We start from the raw sequence: 21589 nt of genomic DNA, 5'->3' as shown, positions 1-21589 counted from the left end.
TATTCTGACCTTGAAGAATTCACCCTACTAGTTCCTGTAATTGTGTTGGAGTATCTATATAATGTTGTCTGCAAGGAAAGGCTTTTTTTCTTCCTTTCCAAACTGGGTGTCTTTTTGTTTGTTTGTTCCTCTTGCCTTATGCACTGGCTAGAACCTCCAGTACTCTGATAAATAAAAATGGTGAAAGTGGATATTCCCATTTTGTCCTTATCAAAGTGGAAAAATGTTCACAATTTGACCATTAAATATGATTTTAACTGTAGACTGTAAATTTCCTTTATCATGTTGAGGTAGTCTTCTGTTAATTGTCTGCTGAGAGTTTTTATCATAAGTGGGTGTTGAATTTTGTCATATGTCTACCTGCATTACCTGAGATAATCAGATTATTTATGCCTTTTATCCTGATAATATGGTGAATCGTATTATTCATCTTTGCTGAACCTACCTTGATTTGCTGGGATTTGTCCTACTTTCTCATAGTAGTAAATCAATGTGTTAATATTTTCTTGAGGAAATTTCAATATACATTCTAGGGAGACATTTATCTGTAAATTTCTTTTCTGTAATATTTTTGCCAGCTCTTGATACCAGGGTTGAGCTAACTTCATAAAATAAGTTGGATAAGGTCTATTTCTATTCTATTTTCTGGAGTAATTTGTGTAGAATTGGCACTATTTCTTATATATTTGATAGAATTCACCAGCATAGAACTATCTGGCATAGAATTTTCTTAGTAGGGAAGTTTGTTGATAATAAATGTAATTCCTCTGAAAGAAATAGAGCTATTGAGATATTCAATTTCTTCCTTATTTGTACTTTTAGGCAATATCTTTTTCTTAGTGATTGCTCTAACAGTTTTAATATTCAACCTTATCATAGTTTACTTAGAGTTAATATTGTACTATTTCATATATAAAATATAAGAAACTTGCAACAATACAATAATATAGTTCCACTTACCACATCCTATCCTATGCACTATTGTTATATATTTTTACATCTACCATACATTATAAATGCCACAATAATGTTATAATATTTATTTTAAGCAATCATTTATCTTTAAATAATTTAAGAGAAAAAAATATATATTGTCTTTTACATTTACCCAAGTATAGCCTTTCTGGTATACCTAGTTGCCTCCTATAGATCTGCAATTCCATATAGTATTATTGCCCTCTGGTCTAAAGAAGTTAAAACAAATTATCTCAATTTTTATTTATCTGGAAATATCTTCACTTGGCCTTCATTATTAAAGAATATTTTGTGCATGTAAGAATTCAAGGTGGACATATTTTTTTTCTCTCTTTCAGAGTTTTAAAGATATTATTCCAGGGTCTTTGGTTCCTGTAGTTTCTGATCAGAAATGATATTTTTCTCTAGATACTTCAAAATTTTCTATTTGTCTTTGTTTTTCAGCCATTTGACTGTGATGTGCCTAGGTATGGTTTTCTTCAGATTGATCCTGCTTGGATTTGCTGAGTTTCTTAAACCTAAAAATAGACATTTTTGTTACATTTGGGAAATTTGGAGCCATTATTTTTTATCTATTTTTTTTTTATCCAAGTACTTTATCTTTTCTTGTTCTGGAATTCTAATTACATATTTATTTATCCTCTTGATATCATCCTACACATCACTGAGGATTTCTGTTATTTTAGACTGAAAACTTGCTATTGCTCTATTTTCAAGTTCACTGACCCTTTCCTCTGCCATCTTCAATCTGCCATTAAGCCCATCCAATGCTCTCAGTGCATTTTTACAAATTTTAGATTTACTTGTCAGTTACAGTATTTTCATCTGTTTCCCTTTTACAGTTTCCACTTCTCCACTAACATTACACATCTATTCAATCATTATGACCATATTCTTTGTTTAGCCCTTGAACATATTTACAAAAGCTACTTGAAAATCCTTTTCTGCTAATTCTAACATCTGGTCACCTTAGGGTGACTGCTTTACATTGACTGCTTTTTGTCTTGACTATGGGTCTCATTTTTTCTTTTTTAGTCATTTGTAGTAGCTTTTGAATGTAGGAAGGCACTATTGGTAATAGATTTTCTGGATTCTGTTAACTTCCTCTTCTGAATGTTAGTTTTAGCTCTGTTAGTTTGTTGACAGGACTGGATTAATCTTCAGATTCTCTTTTCTTTTGAGACAGCACCTAAAATCTCAGCTCAGTTCTTTCTAGAGCCATCTAGCTATTGTTAGCCCATGGTTTCCTTGGAGTCTCTTCCACACTTGACAATTAAAGGGACCTATAATGATATGAGCAGAGTTTATATGCAGATTTGGTGACTTACATCTCCATAGCGTCCTCATTTCTGGGCTTTTCCCCATTAAAAATATCCAGCCATGCAGGCAGTCCTCTTACTTCTAAAGACAACAAAATTGTGGTTTCCCATTAGATTCTAGATGTCTGTCACAGTGTGACCTGAGGAGTGCCATCAAACAAAGAAAAAGAAAAAAGCAGAAACAAAGATCTCATCCACCTTTTTTTAAAGGCGAAAGTTCCCTTTCATTTCTGCATATTTTTGGTTACTCTCTAAAGCTTTTAAATAGGATTTCCAAAAAAAAAAAAATAGCTTGTCCAAGTTTTGTAATAATTAAATATTAGAGGACTAGTATGATATAAGTTGTTTTGTTATTCCTGGAACTCAAACTTATAATTTTTATTAAAAAAGTATAATGTGGCACTTTTTTAAAAAAGATTTTTTTTTTACTTATTTGAGAGAGAGAGAGAGAGAGTGCGCATGAGTGGTGGGAGGGGTTGAGGGAGAGGGACAAGCAGACTCCATGCTGAGCAGGGAGCTCAATCCCAGGACCCTGGGATCATGATCTAAGCCAAAGGCAGACGCTTAACCAGTTGAGCCCCCCAGGTGCCCCAATGAGGAGTTTTGATGTGAGTTGTACGGTAGGTAACGAATTCTCTCCCTCATTTTCCTGAAATCTGATCCTAATTGGGAAGAGGAAGGGATAGAAGTAACAGCGTTCAATTCCTAGAGCATGGCTATTGTCTGTAAAGCTAGGGAATATGGGAAGAAGGTTGCTTTTAAAGTCTGTTGATGAGGTAAAAGTGGAGCACAGTCAAAATTACCTTTGAAAATCCCTAAATTACCCATTAAGTGTGTATGGTTTTATGTATATAATCCTTTAGACTATTGTATCATTTCCTTTAACTTTTTTTGGTCAATGTTTCTTTACAGGTTTTATTTTCTCAATTTATTTCTGCAGGACATCAAAAAGAGCAATTACCTTCTCATCTAAACAAAGTATTTGTTTTTCAATGATTGATTCTTAAAAAATAGGAATTTTCCATCTTTTTCATGAACATGCTTTGATGGTTTCAGATTCAGTTGCATCCTAATGCCTGAGTATATCATCACTAGGTCTGACGGTAGCAAGAAGCCACACTATTTAATTCTCTCTCTCTCTCTTTCATAAGCACCTACCCATCTGCATACCTGTGGACAGAGTTGAAGTCACACAACTAAAATGTACATTGTATTTCTATTATATACAGAAACTCCTACTTGATTTAAGATGGATTCCCTTTTTGTTCCTACAGTGGGGCCCTTTTGAATGTAAAATGCCTGACTTTTGATAAACTGCAAGAGATGTATTTCATTAAGACAAAGAAATTCTTACTCATTGGAGACAGCGAAATACATGTGAAGCTTGGAGGAAAGAACATAACTTCCAAGAAATTGAACATAGTCGAGATAGGTGAGAACCCGGGTACAGGGGTGTGATTGCTGTTTGGGGGCATATGGACACATTGGTTCTCGCCGGACTTCATGTTAAAAGTAGACAAATCATGAAAGCTGTATTCAATAAGGAATAGCAAATTCCCTAATGGAAGGAATTATTTAAAGAAATGCAAGTTGTGAAGTGAATGGCACTAATTCTTACTACAAGAGAATTCTGAGGGTCTTCAAACTCAGTATGAAGGATAGTGACTGCAGGAATAGTTCATCTGTGTGAGGGTTCACTGGATCTGGGCCTCTGTCGTCCACCAATGTATGTCCTCTCCTTCCTCATCTTACCTTCTTCTGAATTCCTTGCAGTCTTCTTCCATGTACCTACCATATTCTGAGTGTGTTCTGTTAAATTATCAAGTTATTTTTAAAAGTAAATATGACTTCTGTATTAGAGTTCTCCAGAGGAAACAGAACCAATAGGAGATATAGATAGACAGATGATACATAGATAGATGATAGATAAATAGATAGATGATAGATAGATAGATAGATAGATGATAGATGATAGATAGATAGATAGATGATAGATAAACAGATAGACAGATAGATAGATAGATGATAGATAAATAGATAGATGATAAATAGATGATAGATAGATAGATGATAGATAAACAGATAGATGATAGATAGATAGATAGATGATAGATAGATGATAGATAGATAGATAGATAGATAGATAGATAGATAGATGATAGATAGATGATAGATAGATAGATGATAGATGATAGATAAATAGATGATAGATGATAGATAGATAGATAAATAGATAGATGATAGATGATAGATAGATAGATGATAGATAGATGATAAATAGATGATAGATAGATGGTAGATAGATGATAGATAAATAGATAGATGATAGATAAATAGATAGATGATAGATGATAGATAGATGATAATGATAGATAAATAGATGACAGATGATAGATAGATAGATAAATGATAGATAATAGATAGATAGATGATAGATAGATGACAGATAGATGATAGATGATAGATAAATAGATAGATGATAGATAAATAGATGATAGATAGATGATAGATAGATGACAGATAGATGATAGGTAAATAGTTAGATGATAGATAGATGATAGACGATAGATAAATAGATGATAGATAAATAGATGATAGATAGGTAGATAATATGTAGATAGAGATATAGATATGAAAGAGATTTATTTTAAGGAATTGCTCATATGATTGTTGGGGCTGGCAAGTCTGAAATCTATAGGGAAAGCCAGAATGCTAGGAACTCAGGTAAGATTGGATATTTCAGTCTGGAGTCCAAATCCCATAGGGTAAGGTCATGCTCTGGAACCTCAAGCAGGGTCTCTATATTGCAATCCTGAAGTAAAATTGCTTCTTTTCAGGAGATCTCAGTCTTTGTTTTATTTTTTTAAGTTTATTTATTTTTTTATTTAAGTAATCTCTACACATAACATGGGTCTTGAACTCATGACCCCAGGATCAAGAGTGGCATGCTCTTCTGAGTGAGCCAGCAAGGCACCCTCCGTCTTTGCTTTTAAAGCCTTCATCTGATTGCATGAGGAGCACCACATTATGGAGGGTAATCTGTTTTATTCAAAGTGTACTGAGTTCAATGTTAGTCGTCTTAAAAAAAAAATGATACTTTTAGACTAGTGTTTGACCAGACAAGTGGGCACCACAGCCCAGCCAAGCTGACACATGAAATTACTATCACATCTTCCTAAGAGACTTGTTATTGAGAAGTGAGGCATAGCCAATCTAATTTGGCTTAGGATATTCATATTACAATTTGCCAAAAAATATATAATAATTATATTTCAAATAAAATTATAATCTGAATCGGTAAACTCAACTACATGTTTCCTTTGGCTCTATACAGTATCCACATACATAATAATATGAATTAGTAAATCCATTCAATTACCTGGTTATAAGTCTATATTAATTACAAATTCCCCATTTGGTTACCAGGCAAGTAAATCAAAGTAATCAGGAAGATTGGGAACATAAACACAGAAGTTTTTTTTCCCAGTACTTACAGATTATGACCCTGGGGTGAATAAAGTTCTTTTCAAAACCTCAGAGAGCCTCTGGTGTAGGAGAATGTCTAAGCCAATTACAATGCATCAGTGCAATAGAATAATAACTACCCGCATTTATTCTACCTATGGGTATTTATAGATGAAACAATATACACGGGGGGAAATTGGCCAAAGTGATTGAAGCGATGCATTCTTTTGCTGGTTTTAAATACTATGACTCACTCTCTCTCCTTATTCTCAACCCCTTCTTCAGCACCCAAAAAGAAAATCAAAGGTAAGAGAGCAATACTCATTAGAGACAACAAGGAGGTGAGAAACTTTGAGTCTACCTTAGCTTTGCTTCACTAAATTGGTAAAAATAGAGAGTAAAAGCAGAAGTTCTACCTGTGAATAATTATCCTATAAAAAGGCAGAGATAGTGAAAAAGAGACTAGGCAGAGGGTTGTGCATGTTGTCCACATAGCAACATAGGCCACAACCTATGTGAGTACTGTCTAAGAAAGTGGTAACAACAACAAGGTAATTCTGAGTATGGTACACAAGGAAACTGGGTTTTGTCATTTGTAGACTAGGCTGTTATGGATGGTTGGTTAGTGCACTGCACAAGAGCATGATATCTAAAGTTTACCACTGGAATTGCAAACATATATTCACTTTTCTGAGAACAGGTACCGAGTGCAGAGATTCTCAGTCTTCTGACAGATCCTGGCATTTTAGAAAGTGAGCATGTGAATACTCAGGACTCCAGGTGGCACCCTATCCGTCTGAATTCTCAAATCATACCCAGTGCTCTCAGAGGCCCATTTTCTCTACCCCAGCAGAAACAAACCTAACAAGCCACATCTGAGGGTCTAAAGGAGAAAAGCAGGTGTGCTCACACCTGATAGCATGGGCCCCTGTGAACTTGGAGTTATGAGCCTTGTGGGGCTTTGGAAAGCACCCGTAAGCAAGCAGGATGAGAGTTAGTGGAGGCATGTCGCTCAGTAGTACCTTCTTCTGGTTCTTAAGGTGCTATTTTATTGGCAGAACTATTATTTAATTGAATTTAAACTGGAAGTCCCTGATTCAGCCCTAGACCAGAGTTCCCCTGCAACCACCTGGCCCTCACTTCTTCTTTAGGTGTGGTCCCTCTGATAAGGCTAGAGGGGCAGCTTCCTCCCTTCCCATTTGCCTCGGTGGGATAAATCTGTGTTATTGTTCAGATTGTTTCCAGAATAAATTAACTTATAAAAGTTTTGCTTGAGGAATGAGCAACTTTTTCTAATGTGCTCAAAGACACCCTTTGGGCCAGAGACAGACCTATTTGGAGGACACCTGGACAAGCCAGTGTGAGATAATGGAGCACAGAAACAAAAGCTAAATAAAAAGAGCGAGCCTCAGAATCAGACAGAATTGGATTTAAATACTATCAAACCATTTTATAGGAAGCCTGAACTTAATTAACCTCTCTGAGACTCAGTTTCCTCATCAGTATAGCAGTAATTAGGGATTGTTGGTGGAAGCTTGTGTAAGTAAAGCACTTAGTGCTTAGTAGGTATATAATCAATACCAGTCTGTTCTTCCCTTAATTCTTCCATTATTGGGAGTCCCTTGGGAGATGGGAATGAAGCAAGGAATTCAGTGTCAGAGGTTTCGTTGAGAATGTGAATCTTAATTATTCCTTTGAATGAAGGGTAGGAACTGGCTTGGCAGGTGTAAAGGGTTGACAGTATTCTCTGTTGGTCTGTTTCATTATACCCACCCGCCTTTCCCCTTGTTTCCCCAGGGCACCTTCCCTTTCTATAGTGCATCTAAGAGTAAAAAAGAATAAATTTCCTCTTTTACAAGACATCAAAGGGCAAAGAAGGAGACACTTCCTCTTTTTCAGGATCTCTGGGGCAATGCAGGAAAACCTTAGGTGGTTACCACTATGAGCAAGTGACTACAATAAGTGAGCCAAATTCCACCACGTGAGTTCACTTTACTTGGTCAGCAAGTCGGCCTTAAAGCCCAAATCAGATAGCTTAGAATCCAGCTCAGTCTACAGACGAAGAGTCTGATGAACACATACTCTCCCATTAACAATATGGTTAGCTTAGATTTTAGCCTGTGTGCTGCCCATCTCTGTCTGAGATCAGCTATGCAAAAAAGTGGCTGTCCCATCTTTAGACAGCTAACTACCATCCCAGGCTTTGGTGATAGAGCAGCTAAGAACCCAAGACAGGAAAGCCCCTGGAAAATGGTGGGGAGGCCACATGACACGCATGCTTTTCGAGGAATTTAGTATCTTTATCTGGGTTGGTTCTGCCTAGAATAAAACCTATCTCCCTCCAATATCATTTCATATATGGTGCGTGTGATCCTAAGAGGAATTTTGCATGGCAGGCAGACAGAAGGGAGAGACCAGAGAAGAATTTAGAGCTAATGCAAATTAGACTGAAGTCACACTGGAAGTTATGAGCTTAGGGCCAGGAAGCAGACCCTCAACTTTTACATAGCTGAGGTGAGGTACAAGACTCCCAGCTTACAATCTGATTTTATTGGAATAATGAGGACTCCAAGCTTAAATACTCCTGTTTTGGGGCTAGTTAGTAGCAAGTTCTCTAGTATTCAAAAGGCAAAGAGAATCTGTTTTAGTGCAGAATTAGCACTAGCTGCTATAACAAATAAGCCCTAAAACATATGATATCTCAAACACCAAAAGTTTATTTCTTGCTCACATAAGAGCCAAAATGGGTATTTCTAATCTGTGGCTGATGCTCCTCCAAGCAATATTCAGAGTTCCTCCATCCTGTGGTCCCACTCTCTTCAACATATGACTCCAAGTGGTGGAAAGGCAATAAGCAAAGGGCCAGACATGTAAGGTTTCTGGGCCAGGATGGGAGGTGGTGCACATCACTTCCACCCACATTGCACTCAAGACCACACCCAACTGCTGGGGAGGCTGAAAAGCGTAGTCAGACCGTGGACCAGGAAGAAGAAGAAATGGTTTTCTGAACTGTTGCCCAGTTACTGACCCAGAAAAAGAATGTGATGTTCAGAATAGATGAACTTTAAAAAGTATAATTATTTTCTTGACTGCCCTATAGACTGACCTCCTTTCTTTTTCCTTTCCAGTTAAACCCGAGGCTCCTTTTGACATAAGAGTCATCTATCGCAAGGGAGCAAATGACTTTCTGGTGACATTTAACACATCTCACTCACAAAAGAAGTATGTGAAAGAATTAATGCATGAGGTAGCCTATCGCCAGGAAAAAAATGAAAATGACTGGATGGTATGTAGATTAACTACATTTATCTATTATAACATTCATAAAGATGTATATATAAATATACTTAATAAGCAAATTTACATAAAATACACAAAATTAAAAATACATGAAACTATAAAATAAAAACTTCTTAATGTTATAAATTTTATGGTCCCAGAGGTACATTCACCTGGGGAGGGCCCCTAGCAATTTTGTGTTCAAAATATACTTTTTCCTGAAAGGAGCTCCCCAAAGTATAAAAGCTTCAGGTTTCACAAAACCTAGATCTTCTCTGGGCCATCCCATTCTAGCTCTTATTTTTTTTTCTTGTTCTATTTTTTGTTTTTATAATGTTTCTAAATTATGCTGTTGATTAGCAATATAGATTAAGACCAAATCAATCCTCTTTATTTGGGGGGGGGTCTCAAAAAGTATACAACTCTCACTGGCAAATCAGGCAAAAACCATCACCAACTCATAGCCACAGTTTGGTTCACAGGAGTTGTGGAAGCAGCCTGAAGTAAGGAGGGCAGTGGAATATTTTTCTTCATTTTTTTTTTAAGCCTGAGTTCTTCATCCTCAAAGTAAAAAACTTCATTTGTATCATAATCTGGAGGATTATTTAGATCCATGAGTCGCTGTCATTGGAATGGTCTGGCTGTCCCTGAAATCTGTCTTGGGGAAAAGATGGGAGAAAAGTAGGGAGTCCCAGATTTTCAGGTTCCCCTGAACCTACTGGCTTAACTTCTGTCCGTTTCGTATCACATGGGCAAAAACCAGATGATGGCTTCTCTTTCTCAAGGTGAAAAGAGTATCTACTTATCCATACTGTTCCCTTTTCTCAGGCCAAGATTAGCCTTCTTTGTCCGCAGCATGCTGCTGTACAGTACTTATATTAAGTGTAATGTCTGCCCTAAACAGCCTTCTTACTCCTTCTACCCACCCACCACACAAACTAGGCTACCTTGATCCTGCCCTTTTCAGTCTTCATCTGAAAATTACACCAATGGAAAAGCACCTATAGTGGAGAAAGGAAGGATGTTGAATAAATGGTATCAGGACAGTCAGTTCTCTGCTTGCAGAAAAAATTAAGTTAATTGCCTGACTTGCTCCATATTAAAAAATAAAATATAAAGATGATTTAAGGAAATTATGTAAAAGTGAAACTCTAAACAAGACAGAAAAAATATAGGTAAATGTTTATATAATCTTGAGATGAAGAAGAATATTCTAAGCATAAAAGCAGTAAAAAAAGGCAAAAGATGGATACATGTGACTACATAAAAATAAAGGTTTATAAATGTCAGCACACACAATAATCAAAGTCATAAGGCTAATTAGAAATTAGGATTAAATTGTCACACATACAACTGACAGATGATTAATATCTGGCATATTTAAAGAGGTTTTATAAATCATTAAGAAAAGGACAAATGTAACAACAGAAAAATTAGCAAGAAACTTGGAAATGTCTCATAAATTAGAAATACGTAAATTCAGGGGCGCCTGGGTGGCTGTCGTTAAGCGTCTGCCTTCGGCTCAGGTCATGATCCCAGGGTCCTGGGATGGAGCCCTGCATCGGGCTCCCCACTCGGCGGGAAGCCTGCTTCTCCCTCTCCCATACCCCCGCTTGTGTTCCCACTCTCGCTCTCTCTCTCTCTGTCAAATACATAAATAAAATCTTTAAAAAAAAAAAGAAATACGTAAATTCAATAAATATATGAAAACTAATAATTGAATAAGTATAAATATAACATAATAAAAAGTATAAATGTAAATAGCAATGGAATATTAACTTTTTACCGATCAAATTGAAAGATGCTTTTTTTTCTTAAGGGTGATACACATTTTTGAAGATACTGTTGTCTCTGTATTGCTATTTGCAGTGTAGGATGGTATCTTTCTAGAGAGAAATTATTCCTGCTCACTAACCTTACCATTCCCTTTTATTTCCGTTTGGAATGTGAAAGGCGAGAAGGAGGAAAAAAAAAAAAAAGAAAGAAAGAAATTGAAGTGTGGAAAGGAAGGTGGGAGCCTGGGAGTGATTTATATCCTCCTGGAGTGGGAGAGCCCAGCTCACCTGAACAAAGACCCATGGTACTGTTGCCCTCCTTGACCACTGGTAGCATCATTTAGGAGCTTACACATGGTTCTCCCCGTGTCATAGCTCCTTTTCCTAACGAGAGTACCCATGTGACTAAAGGCACTCAACTTGAAATGATTCAGGGGATCTGGGCAGCACTTCTTTTTCAATCCTAAAAATGTAATGGCATGTTTTGCTCTTTAGCATGTGAACTTATCCAGTACAAAGCTGACCCTTCTACAGAGAAAGCTACAACCTGATGCAATGTATGAGATTAAAGTCCGGTCCATCCCTAACGCCAACTATTTTCAAGGCTTCTGGAGTGAATGGAGTCCAACCTTCCACTTCAGAACTCCAGAGATCACAGGTGGGAAGTGACCGAAGAGTCTTTGTGCCCTGCATAGTGCTTTGCATGTCAAAGTGTGTGAGCAAGAGTGAGAGCCAGAGAGGGGAAATGAACGCACAAGTTAGGACTCCCTGAGGGCATTCTTTCACTGTCTTTGGAGAAGGACCTGCCATCTTTGCCCCTTTGGTGAAGAACAAGGAAGTGGTGGGAGCCGGGCCCTCAGTCATTGATCAAATGACTCTACTGATACCATCAATTACTCTATTGACCCAGGTGCCCTTGGGAATTGCTACTAATTCTGAACGAAATGCCCACCTACTACCTCCACTTTATCAATTTAGATTGGAATCCCAATGGCTGGTCTCTGTAAAGCCCCTCTAGGGAACACCTTTGGTGATGGAAGACAGGCAAGCAAGTGCTGCTCTTCCATGTCTCCTTTTTCAGAATAACAAAGATATCCATGTGGTCTAGGAAGAGAGAATTGCCAGAAAAAACAAAGAACATGGCTCAGGCAGGCCCCTGAGGAACCAAAACACTGCACACATACCTTCTCTTTGAGGTATGAGGGGAACCGTTCTGCCATCCGAGCCTCCCATTCTCAGACGGGAAATTGCCGAGCCTGTAATGTAGAGCATCCACCTCATCATTCTCCTACTGGGCTTCCTTCTCTTGGTGGTGGGAGTTGGGGAGAGAGTGCTGCCAGCCTTAGACACCTGGTCACTTTTATATTTCAGGTGACAGATGTTCTAGACCTGGTCACCCAATTCAGTGCCACTTACTGAAGCCAAAATTCCTAGTGCATAAAGCTAGTGTATCATCCTATTCACTGAAGAGCAACTTTGAAGAAATAATAAATGGTCCTAAGTTACTAAATAAATTCAAAGCACCCTGAAAGCCTCCCCCACTGCGTGGTTAATGATTGCTAACCAAGATCTATCCTTGCATTCCAGGGAGGATGGATCCTGTTTTACTAACTATTAGCATTCTGAGTTTCTTCTCTGTGGCTCTGATGGTCATCTTGGCCTGTGCGTTATGGAAAAAAAGGTGAACTTTAACTAATCAAGAGGATGGTTACATGGAGCCCCAGACAGTTGGAGCTCTAACCCTATTTATTAATGAGAAAACCACAAAGAGGAATAAGGCATTTCAGGGATTACAGTGCCCACATTCCTCCCTAGCCTGGGGCACTGGTGAATTTCAACAGTTAATTTCATAAAGATTTGAAAATATGTAAATTAGACATAGGGCAAACCCTCCTCCCCAACTTTTTCTCCTAAAGGAATAGGAACTATGCCTCCAAAATGTCTGGGCAGCTGGGGGTACCCAGGGAAAATGCAGAATGTATTTGAAGGCTTGAATTTCAACACATGACTTCATGGGACTTTTACATTCTACCCCATGACAGAGCCATGTTTGCTTCATTATAAAAATGATCTTTTTGACATGTACCTTCAAGTTATTAATATTCTAGGAAGACTCCCACAGCACAGTGCCACATATTCTCATGAGACTCCAACTTGTAAAGTACACCCTAAAGCAATTTTCCTGGGTGACTTAGATAATATTCTTCATCTCCACCAGAATAAGAGCAGAGGAGTTGCTGCCAGTAGAGAGGAGGAATAAGATGACAACACCTATATTAGGAGTAGATGAACAGGGTGAATGTTGGTTCCATAGCTACACCATTGCCAAACCTCACTGTTCCTCTTCCCCAGGGCTCTCCCCCAGAGGTGTTCATGGAGATCACTGACAATAACCCCTCTGTGAATCGATAGGACACTGGGGCCCAGGGAAAGCAAGTCACTTGTCCAAGCTCACCCACCTAGAGTTGTGGCAGAGCCAAGACTAGAAACCTGCTCTTCTGATTTCTGGCTCAGAATGAGTGGAAAGACCTACTGTGCATGCTCCCTCACCATTCATTTCCTCTCTGTCAATGTCCTCTTATTTCAGAATTAAACCTATCGTGTGGCCCAGCCTCCCTGATCATAAGAAGACTCTGGAACAACTGTGCAAGAAACCCAAAAAGGTGAGTGCTTCTGGTGCTTCTACCACAATGTTGGAGGCATCCCAGTAGCCAAGAATGATATTGCAGGATAGGGAAGAGTTCAGCCATAAGTTTTGGTCTTTTGTGCATCCCATGACTAGGGTCCCTCATGAGATCTGGGCTGTACCTCCCTAGAGGTGGGAAACTAAAATGAGATACAAGTCTCAGAAGTCTCCCAGACTTCCCCAGGGCAGGAGGGCATAGCCAGTCCCTTCAGACTCTGATGTGTCAGAGTGTCTCCAGAGGCAGAGTCAACTAGAACATGTGGGTAATTTTCTGACATTCTCTGGTAGACCCCTGTCAGAAAGTTCTTTACGTCCTCCCATGGACTGAACCTTTGCTCGTGTGTCCCTCTGGAGCACTCTAAATGCCTTCTCTCTTTTCTGGTGTAGAATTTGAATGTGAGTTTCAATCCGGAAAGCTTCCTGGACTGCCAGATTCATAAGGTGGATGGCATTCAAGCTAGAGATGAAGCAGAAAGCTTTCTGCAAGACACTTCTTCACAACTAGACGAGTCTGAGAAGCGGAGGCTTGGAGGGGGTATGCAGGGCCCCACCTGGCCATCGGAGCATGCAGCCATCACCCCAAAAGCTTTCAGAGAAGATTTACCCTTCGGATGCCTGGCTGGGAGCATCAGTATGTGTGAGGCCCTTGTGCAATCCTCTTCCAGGTCCCCAGACTGCAGGGAAGGCGGCAAGAATGGACCTCATGTGTACCAGGGCCTGCTGCTTGGCCCAGGAACTACAAATAGCACTGTGCCCACTCCATCTCCTTTCCAGTCAGGAATCCTGACACTGAGCCCAACTGCCCAGGGACAGCCCGTGCTCACTTCCTTGGGATCAAGTCAGGAAGAAGCATATGTCACTATGTCCAGCTTCTACCAAAACCAATGAATTGTCAGAAACACAGGACTGGAACCATGATGACCAACAAAGATGACTAAGCTCCTACTTACTTCCCCTTGCAGCACAAAGAAGAAACAATTAATGCCAGCCCTCCATATAATCTACAGGATTCAGAAACATAGCTTGGACCACTCCTCCGCACTCCAGGGCATTTGGCTTGAGGCAGGAGCGCTCTGCTTCAGGCACCCCAAATTCGTCCATTATTTCAGAAAGAAAAAGAAGCAGGAAAGAATTAAAGAAAGGGTAGAGAAGAGGAGGGAGGGGGTGGAAGGCAGGAAGAGGGCAAGGGAAGACAGAGGGAAAGGAGAACCGCGCTGAGAGCTACCATCACTAGGGCTCACTGTGTATGCTGTGCTCTACACAGCTTGTCTCCCTGCATCTTCATGGTAATCCTGGGCACTGGGGCGATTGTTATTATTATTATTATTATTCTCTTTCCTAACAGATGATGAAACTGAGGCTTGGGGGCGTTAAGTAACCTATCCACTTTGTCCTCACTCAGCGTGGAGTTTGATGGCCGGAGTCTAACTGTGGTTCCCCACCGCCACCCCCCCCCCAAGCCATGTGCCTTCCCCTTGACTAGAGCCTGTCCCATTCACAAGTGCCAAACCTCACTAAGAACGGACGGGGTGACTATATAATTTATTGTCCAAATTGGGTCACTTTTGAAAGCGAAAGGGGAAGTTATAAATACTCATTCCAGGACAAGCAGCATAAGCCAGGAGTTCCCCAGACACATAGGGCCATGAGCACCGAAACGAAAAAAGGCTAAGGGAAAGAGGGGGTCATATAGTATGTGAACTACCATGACCAGCCATGTCTACAAAAACTGAAGAAGGCAAGAAAAAAACACGAATTCTATTTGATTTTGTTTTTTTCTGAAAAAAGAGAAGCCCAGAATTTCTATTGTTAGTTATCCAGGGCTTGATTCTCTTGCTACCACCACTCAGCTGCATCCATCAATAATAGAAGAATCTGTTTCCAGCTCTGAACACAGGGGCATTTGAGCAATAAGCCAAGAATAACTTTATATCTGTGTAGAGACTGCCCCAACCCAAATGTGTCTACAGACTGTCCTGAGTTTTATGGCCTTGTATCTTGCCACAAGCTTCAGGGAGAACTCTAAGCATATGCAGTGAATGAGTCCGACTTGGCCCTGTTCTTGAAGATAAAGAAGATTCGACATGTGTCTTCTTGCATTTCTTGGTCTAGTTGAATTTCTAGTGACTATCTCAAACCAAGTCAAGGCAGCTGAGAAATTGCAACCCAGGGGAGAACAGCGGAGGCCTCTCGCACAGGCCTCCAGCCCCTGGGTACATGCAGAACCACACAGGGCAGCAGAGGCACAGGAAATCATGAAGGGCAAAGATTCAGGGTTTGACTTGGTTTTGTTCAGGGGTTTGTCACTGTTGTTGACATTTTGTATCTTTTTGTTCTGTTTTTAGTTTGTTGGGGGGTGACCTGTTTTTAATTTTCTTATTTGTTTTGTTTTGTGATATCTGGGAAGGGGGTTTTAAATTTTGTTGAACAGATCTTATCCGCTGGCTTAGAGGCCTAATGATAATAAGATCGTTTATTCTTCCATTGGGCATTGTACTTTCCAAACCCTTTTCTCTGAATCAGTAGTGATGAATATAATCTCACATTCCCTTAGATCTGCTTAGTGCTTTTGTGATTTTCAAAGCATTTCCATAAGCATTATCCCTTTCATTTCCCTTGACAAGTATTTATGGAAAGCCTGCTATGTGCCAGCCACAGAGCTGGGTGTAGGGGATCTAAGACAAATAAAGTTGGGGGCCTTATAAAGTGGAAAAATCTAATGAAAGTGGCAGTTTTGTAAACAAATGATTATAATCACACAAAGTGCTATAATAGAGGCATGTTCAAAGCAGCCTGTTGAAGACAATCAGGAAAAAATGCCAAAAAAGTGATACACGTCTATGGGGAGGAAAAGCAGAATCTGTCTGGTGTGTCAGCAGCAGAAGACCTTTTCCACCAGGTGGACATGTGTTCTTTACCTTTTGTAGAAATGGGAACCAGGTCTCAAAGAGGAGGTCATCACAGGAAACCTCGTGCTAGCCTGGTTCTCTTGTACCTTATCCACAGAAGTCCCATGAGTGTGTCATTAGCTTTGACTTATGGGAAAATTGGGGCACAGAAAGGACAGGTAAGTTACTCCACCTTAGGTGTGAGGTCAGGACTGAAAGCCAGAAGTTTGTTTCCCTGACATAGTAGATAATCTCTCAAAGAAATGAGGGGATAAGTCTAGAGGAAGATCCAAGTCACTCCAGCTCTAAAATCCCGTGTTTCAGTATTGTTGGGCACAAATTATCATTTGAATTTCGTGTGTGAATGTCTGTCTGTTACTGGAGGAATTTAAAATCCGTGTATTATCCTCTTATAATCATAACTGCTGCTCATGTGTGACCTTATACTCAGGGACATTGTATAATATCAGATTACAAGTCTGTTCTGACCAACCCTCTTTTGGATTTCATTAAGAAAGAAAGAAAAGCTGGTGAGAGACAACGCACTCAGTGATGTAAGTGATGTAAGTTTACAGTGATGTAAGTGATGTAAGTTCACAGTGATGTAAACTGCTAGTTCTATGTAGCGTGAAATGAGAGCTGTTAAACAGGCAGCTCATTTGGTCAATTCAACAATCCTGGCTGGACCTAGAGAGCCTTGGCTTATCCAACTGATTTTCCACTAGCCATTGCCTCTCCTGTCCTTCTGGTTTCCATGGAAACTGGCTTCAGAAAAGCCAAAGATGGGCTATTTCAGATGCACCTACTTGTGTTTTCATGGCTTTTCTAGAGGGGCTAGAAGACAGAACTGACCAGGAAGGCAGTGAGAATATGTGGTAAGACAACTGGAATGGGACATATCCGATGGTATTTGTGTCAGCTCAGTGGTTTTTCTTTGGGATTATTCTAAAAACTCTCTAGCATTCACTACAGTGAAGGTCTCTGATTGGACCGTGTACTTCCCATGTGCATTACAAACATTTTGCAGAGCTGCTAAGTATCTAAGTATCCAATGTGTGTTACCATCTCATATTTAATTAAATGCTATGGAACTCTCTGTGCCTGTGCTTGTCTTCTGTGAGGAATAGGGGCAGAATGGGCCACAATTCTCCCCAGCCACTGAACACATTCTGGTGTCATTTGCTGTCATTTTATATTTGGATCTTCAGGGGAAACTCACTCAGTGATTAAGTAATGAATTCACAGATTAAGGAATTAACAGCAATTTGTTGAGTATCTGCTTTGTGTTCCTTTGTCCTGTGCTAGGCACTTACAGAGATGAGATGCACGGTTTCCAGCTCACAATCACTGGGGGGGGCAAATACACATAGGAACAGTCACAATGTCATATCACAGCCTTGAAGGCAAAGTATCATCAGGGTTCTCAGTTGAAGCTATCAAAACAAATTTGGGCTGATTTGAGCAGAAAAGTGATTTAAGAAAGGCTACTAGAGTCCTCCCAGAATCCAGAATATCTGAGAAGATCAAGGAACCAAACATGGAGTCCACAAAGCCACCCCTTCTTTCTAGCACTGGCACCCCCAGAAACTGAAGTCAGCCTCCTGCACTGCCACCACCAGCAACCCCAGAGCAGATCTGGCTGCAGTGTCCGGCAGCTTCATGTTGCTGGAGCCTGCGGTTGCGTGTAACTCTGCCTAGCTCAGGTACCTGGACTCAGGCAGTGGGAAGCAGAGAAGAGAATAGCTGGTGTTTGCACCCTCTACAGTAAGAGGTTGCATCTCGTAGAGTAGGATGGTCCCCAAATATAGGAATGAGCTGCTGCTGCTGGCTGAGGAAGGAAAAAATAACAAACAAACCAGGAGAGGCAATGTGAAGGAAATCACACTTGATATGGCAGTGCAGAGTGAACAGGAATGTGCCAGATACAGGAGCCCGGAGGACATTTCCTGGCAAAGGAAACTGTGCTCAAAGTCATGGAGTTGTGACAGAACATGGGACATTTTAGGGGAGTTACAGATACAATCGGTGATGTCTCCTTGCCTGCCTCTGTTGGGAACAGTAGGGGGTTGGTTGTTCCCAAAAGTCAGACACAGGACACTTTTATAAAAAATAATACAGTTCTGCCTGGAACACTTTATTTTAATTAAAAACATCTGACTGTATGTCCATTCACCACTCATTTGTAACCAGGCCAAAGCTGCTCCTTTGGGCTGTGGGTTGTTGACCATAGCTTCAATCATCTTTCTTTGGTGAAGCACACTGCAACACATCATCTACTCTTTCTAGTTTTGCTTTCTTTAAGATGGATGACTCAAACACTTACAAAAAAAAAAAAAATCTAAGTGTAGATGTCTAACTTTTTTTAAAGGTATTCTCCAGCCCAATCTCATGCCATCATGTTTTCCACCCTGTGGTATTCTTTCAACATGCCTTTGTCAGGTTTTTTTCAAACCACTGAAGGTAGTTCTCATGGATCCACATCAGTCTTTCTTTGCATACTCATACTTTATCAGCCTCATAATATGATCACAGTAACAGGTCCAGTTGGCCTAAACAAGTCTGGAACATGTAGGACTGACTTGAGTGAGTTTATTTCTCACTTGGTGGGTACGGAGTGCACTAGAAGATAACCTGCTAGCAGGCAAGTCTCAATGTAGGTGTCAATGTATCCCACAGAGAGAATGAAGAGTGCTGGGTCATTTGGCAGGTGGTTCAGTGGAAGCCATCCACAGGCAGAGAGTCTGCTGAGCAGTGGTTAAGATGGCACTTGGCAGAATTGGTGGGAACCAATGGTTAAACTAAGAAGTTTTGATTTAGTCTTCAGGTGGTGGGAGTACCTGGGAGGATTTTAATCAGGGATGTGGTATAATAAATTTCATGTGTGTATCAGGGTTTATGGAGGAATCCTAAAAACACCTTATGCTTACCTCTATCGTCACCACACTGATTTGGCATTATCTAATCTGACTCCCCTCTGGGCTTCTAAGTACTCTGGCAGAGAGAACTGTGACTTATTTGGGGTGTATGTGTGTTGTTAAAAACAGTACCTAAGATCTAGAAGGCACCCAGTCATAACATGGAATGAACGAATCAGCATGTTAGTGAATGATATTGTATTAATCAGTGTGCTTCCTCATCACCAACCAGGATAGAATGACGCCAGGCTAGGGATGCTCAGAGGCAGGCACTGCATCCCTGAGAGAGTAGCACATCTGGGCAGCCACGTGTAAGGAGTCGGTTGTCTTCCCCATCCACAGTTACCTTACCAGCTGCACTCTTAACCACTGTAACCACAGATGTGGGGAAACAATAGGGTGGGGGAAAGAATTTTCCAAAGCTTCATTTCTCTGGTGAATATCTGCATTTAATTTTGTTTATTCACTTATTTAGTTTATTTTTGATGCACATTGCAGTCTAATCTAACTTTACATCTTAATGGCTTGTGGCATTTGTATGGGATTTGTGTATAGCTTGCAATGAGGCAGCTGTTCAGGCAAAGAAAGTATGATGCATAAAACTTGGTGGGTCAGAGGAATACGTTAACACTCACAAAGCAACTGGTGAAAACAAATGTGAAGCAAACAACACATGAAGCCCCTGACGTTTGAAAAATAAAATTTTGATGCTGAATTCCGCAGAAACACTTGAGCTGGACCCCTCAACTGTAAATTATGAGGGTCAATTCTTTTCTACTGTGGTAAAGATTTCTCAATGAGGAAAAGAGAACTCACAGAGGCTGAGAAGGACTTTTTCTTTTTTATGACAAATTAGTTGCTGCAAAGTATGAATTGGACTAGTCATTAAACAAAAAGGATAAATAATCAGAAAATATGTTAATATTAAGCTAGAGACACTGTTATCCATTGATAACAGTGAAATATTAACTTTATAGTTTAAGGAATAATTGGTTTTGATAAAAATTCAATAAGTGCTCTTACATGAGGCTGATCGATATACTATCAAGTCCCTTTTTTACACATCAATAAACTTTCATGGATTTAAATGTGAGGGTGCCAATGCAGATTTGAGTGATGCTTAGGATTAATTTTTTTAATAAAAACAACTTTAGTAAAATAAAAATAGAATATAAGCCAGGGTTATGCTCAATGGTGAAATATTAAAAGTACTCCATTAAACTTAGAAATAAAACAGAAGAAATTCCACTGTCACCACATTTAACATTGTTCTTGAAATGCTAGAAAATGCAATTAGACAAGGAGAAAAAGTAAGAGGCATAAATATTAAACAGGAGGAAACTAAATGATTATTATTGGTGGATGAAATGATTGCATATCTGGAAAACACAAAGGGATCAAGTAAAAAAATACACTAAAAGACACAAAGACTTCATTAAGGTCTTTGATTATATTTCCATATGTTGAATTATTTCTTTAAATCTTCATTGAACATTTATTAAAAACAATACTTGCTTATTCCTCAAAATTCAAGAAACACAGACATATATGACAAAACAAGTAAAAGACCTCATTCCCCAATCCCACTGCTCAGAAATAATCATATTTAATAAGCAATGTGTAGTTTTCCACATCATATACATATGTACATATGCTATTGTTCTAAATATCATGTGGAAAAATATGTGTTCAAGAAGAGGCTGCACAAGTCTGGAGAACAAAAGAATTGAAAAGAAACTAACTATATGAGTGATTTTGACATTTATTCATTTTTTAAAGACAATATAAATTACATTCGACAAAATGACAAAAATTTTCAGTGCAAAGCTACAAAGTTACTTGCCTAGAAATTACATATATCCCTGGTTAGATTTTCCGTTTTTCTTCTTCTTTTCCTTTTTTTAAAATTTTTTGTTTTTTGTTTTTTGACAATCATAGACATAAACATAGAGAACCTATGTGTCCAGATCTAGATACTTATAAAAATTTCATTTACTTCTAATTAGTGGAGAAAAGGTAGATTATTTAATAGAGATTAAAACAATACACTCGCCATTTGTAGATAAAGGGGCAAGTACTAACCGACTTCTTCTAAAATAAATCCAACATAGATCAAAGATACAAATAATTTTTAAAATGAAAACAAATATGCTAGAAAACATGGGCAAATCATTTTATACTCTTTGGATGTGAAAAGCATTTCTAAAAAAGGCACAAAACCCAGAAACCGTAAAAGAAAAAGAGTGATACATTTGAGTATATGAAATTTAGAATATTGGTAATTCCT

At 39.2% G+C, this 21589-nt stretch overlaps 1 protein-coding gene across 6 annotated transcripts in view; it reads left to right on the top strand.

The window, feature by feature from the left end:
* IL7R (interleukin 7 receptor) overlaps positions 1 to 17477 on the top strand; it is a 33162-nt gene extending 15685 nt beyond the window's left edge. For all 6 annotated transcript variants that reach the window (XM_027606561.2, XM_027606562.2, XM_027606564.2 and 3 more), the window contains 6 exons: positions 3569 to 3726; positions 8888 to 9045; positions 11309 to 11471; positions 12401 to 12494; positions 13401 to 13476; positions 13887 to 17477. In XM_027606561.2, the coding sequence (XP_027462362.2) occupies positions 3569 to 3726; positions 8888 to 9045; positions 11309 to 11471; positions 12401 to 12494; positions 13401 to 13476; positions 13887 to 14387 (1150 nt within the window). In that variant the 3' untranslated portion in view covers positions 14388 to 17477. The remainder of the gene's footprint in view (positions 1 to 3568; positions 3727 to 8887; positions 9046 to 11308; positions 11472 to 12400; positions 12495 to 13400; positions 13477 to 13886) is intronic.
* The last annotated feature ends 4112 nt before the right edge of the window (positions 17478 to 21589 follow it).

Source organism: Zalophus californianus, chromosome 5 (assembly GCF_009762305.2).
Source record: "Zalophus californianus isolate mZalCal1 chromosome 5, mZalCal1.pri.v2, whole genome shotgun sequence".
In the NCBI taxonomy this organism is placed as follows: Eukaryota; Metazoa; Chordata; class Mammalia; order Carnivora; family Otariidae; genus Zalophus; species Zalophus californianus.
Note: the sequence above shows the minus strand (reverse complement) of the source record. Positions and strands in the feature narration are given on the sequence as shown.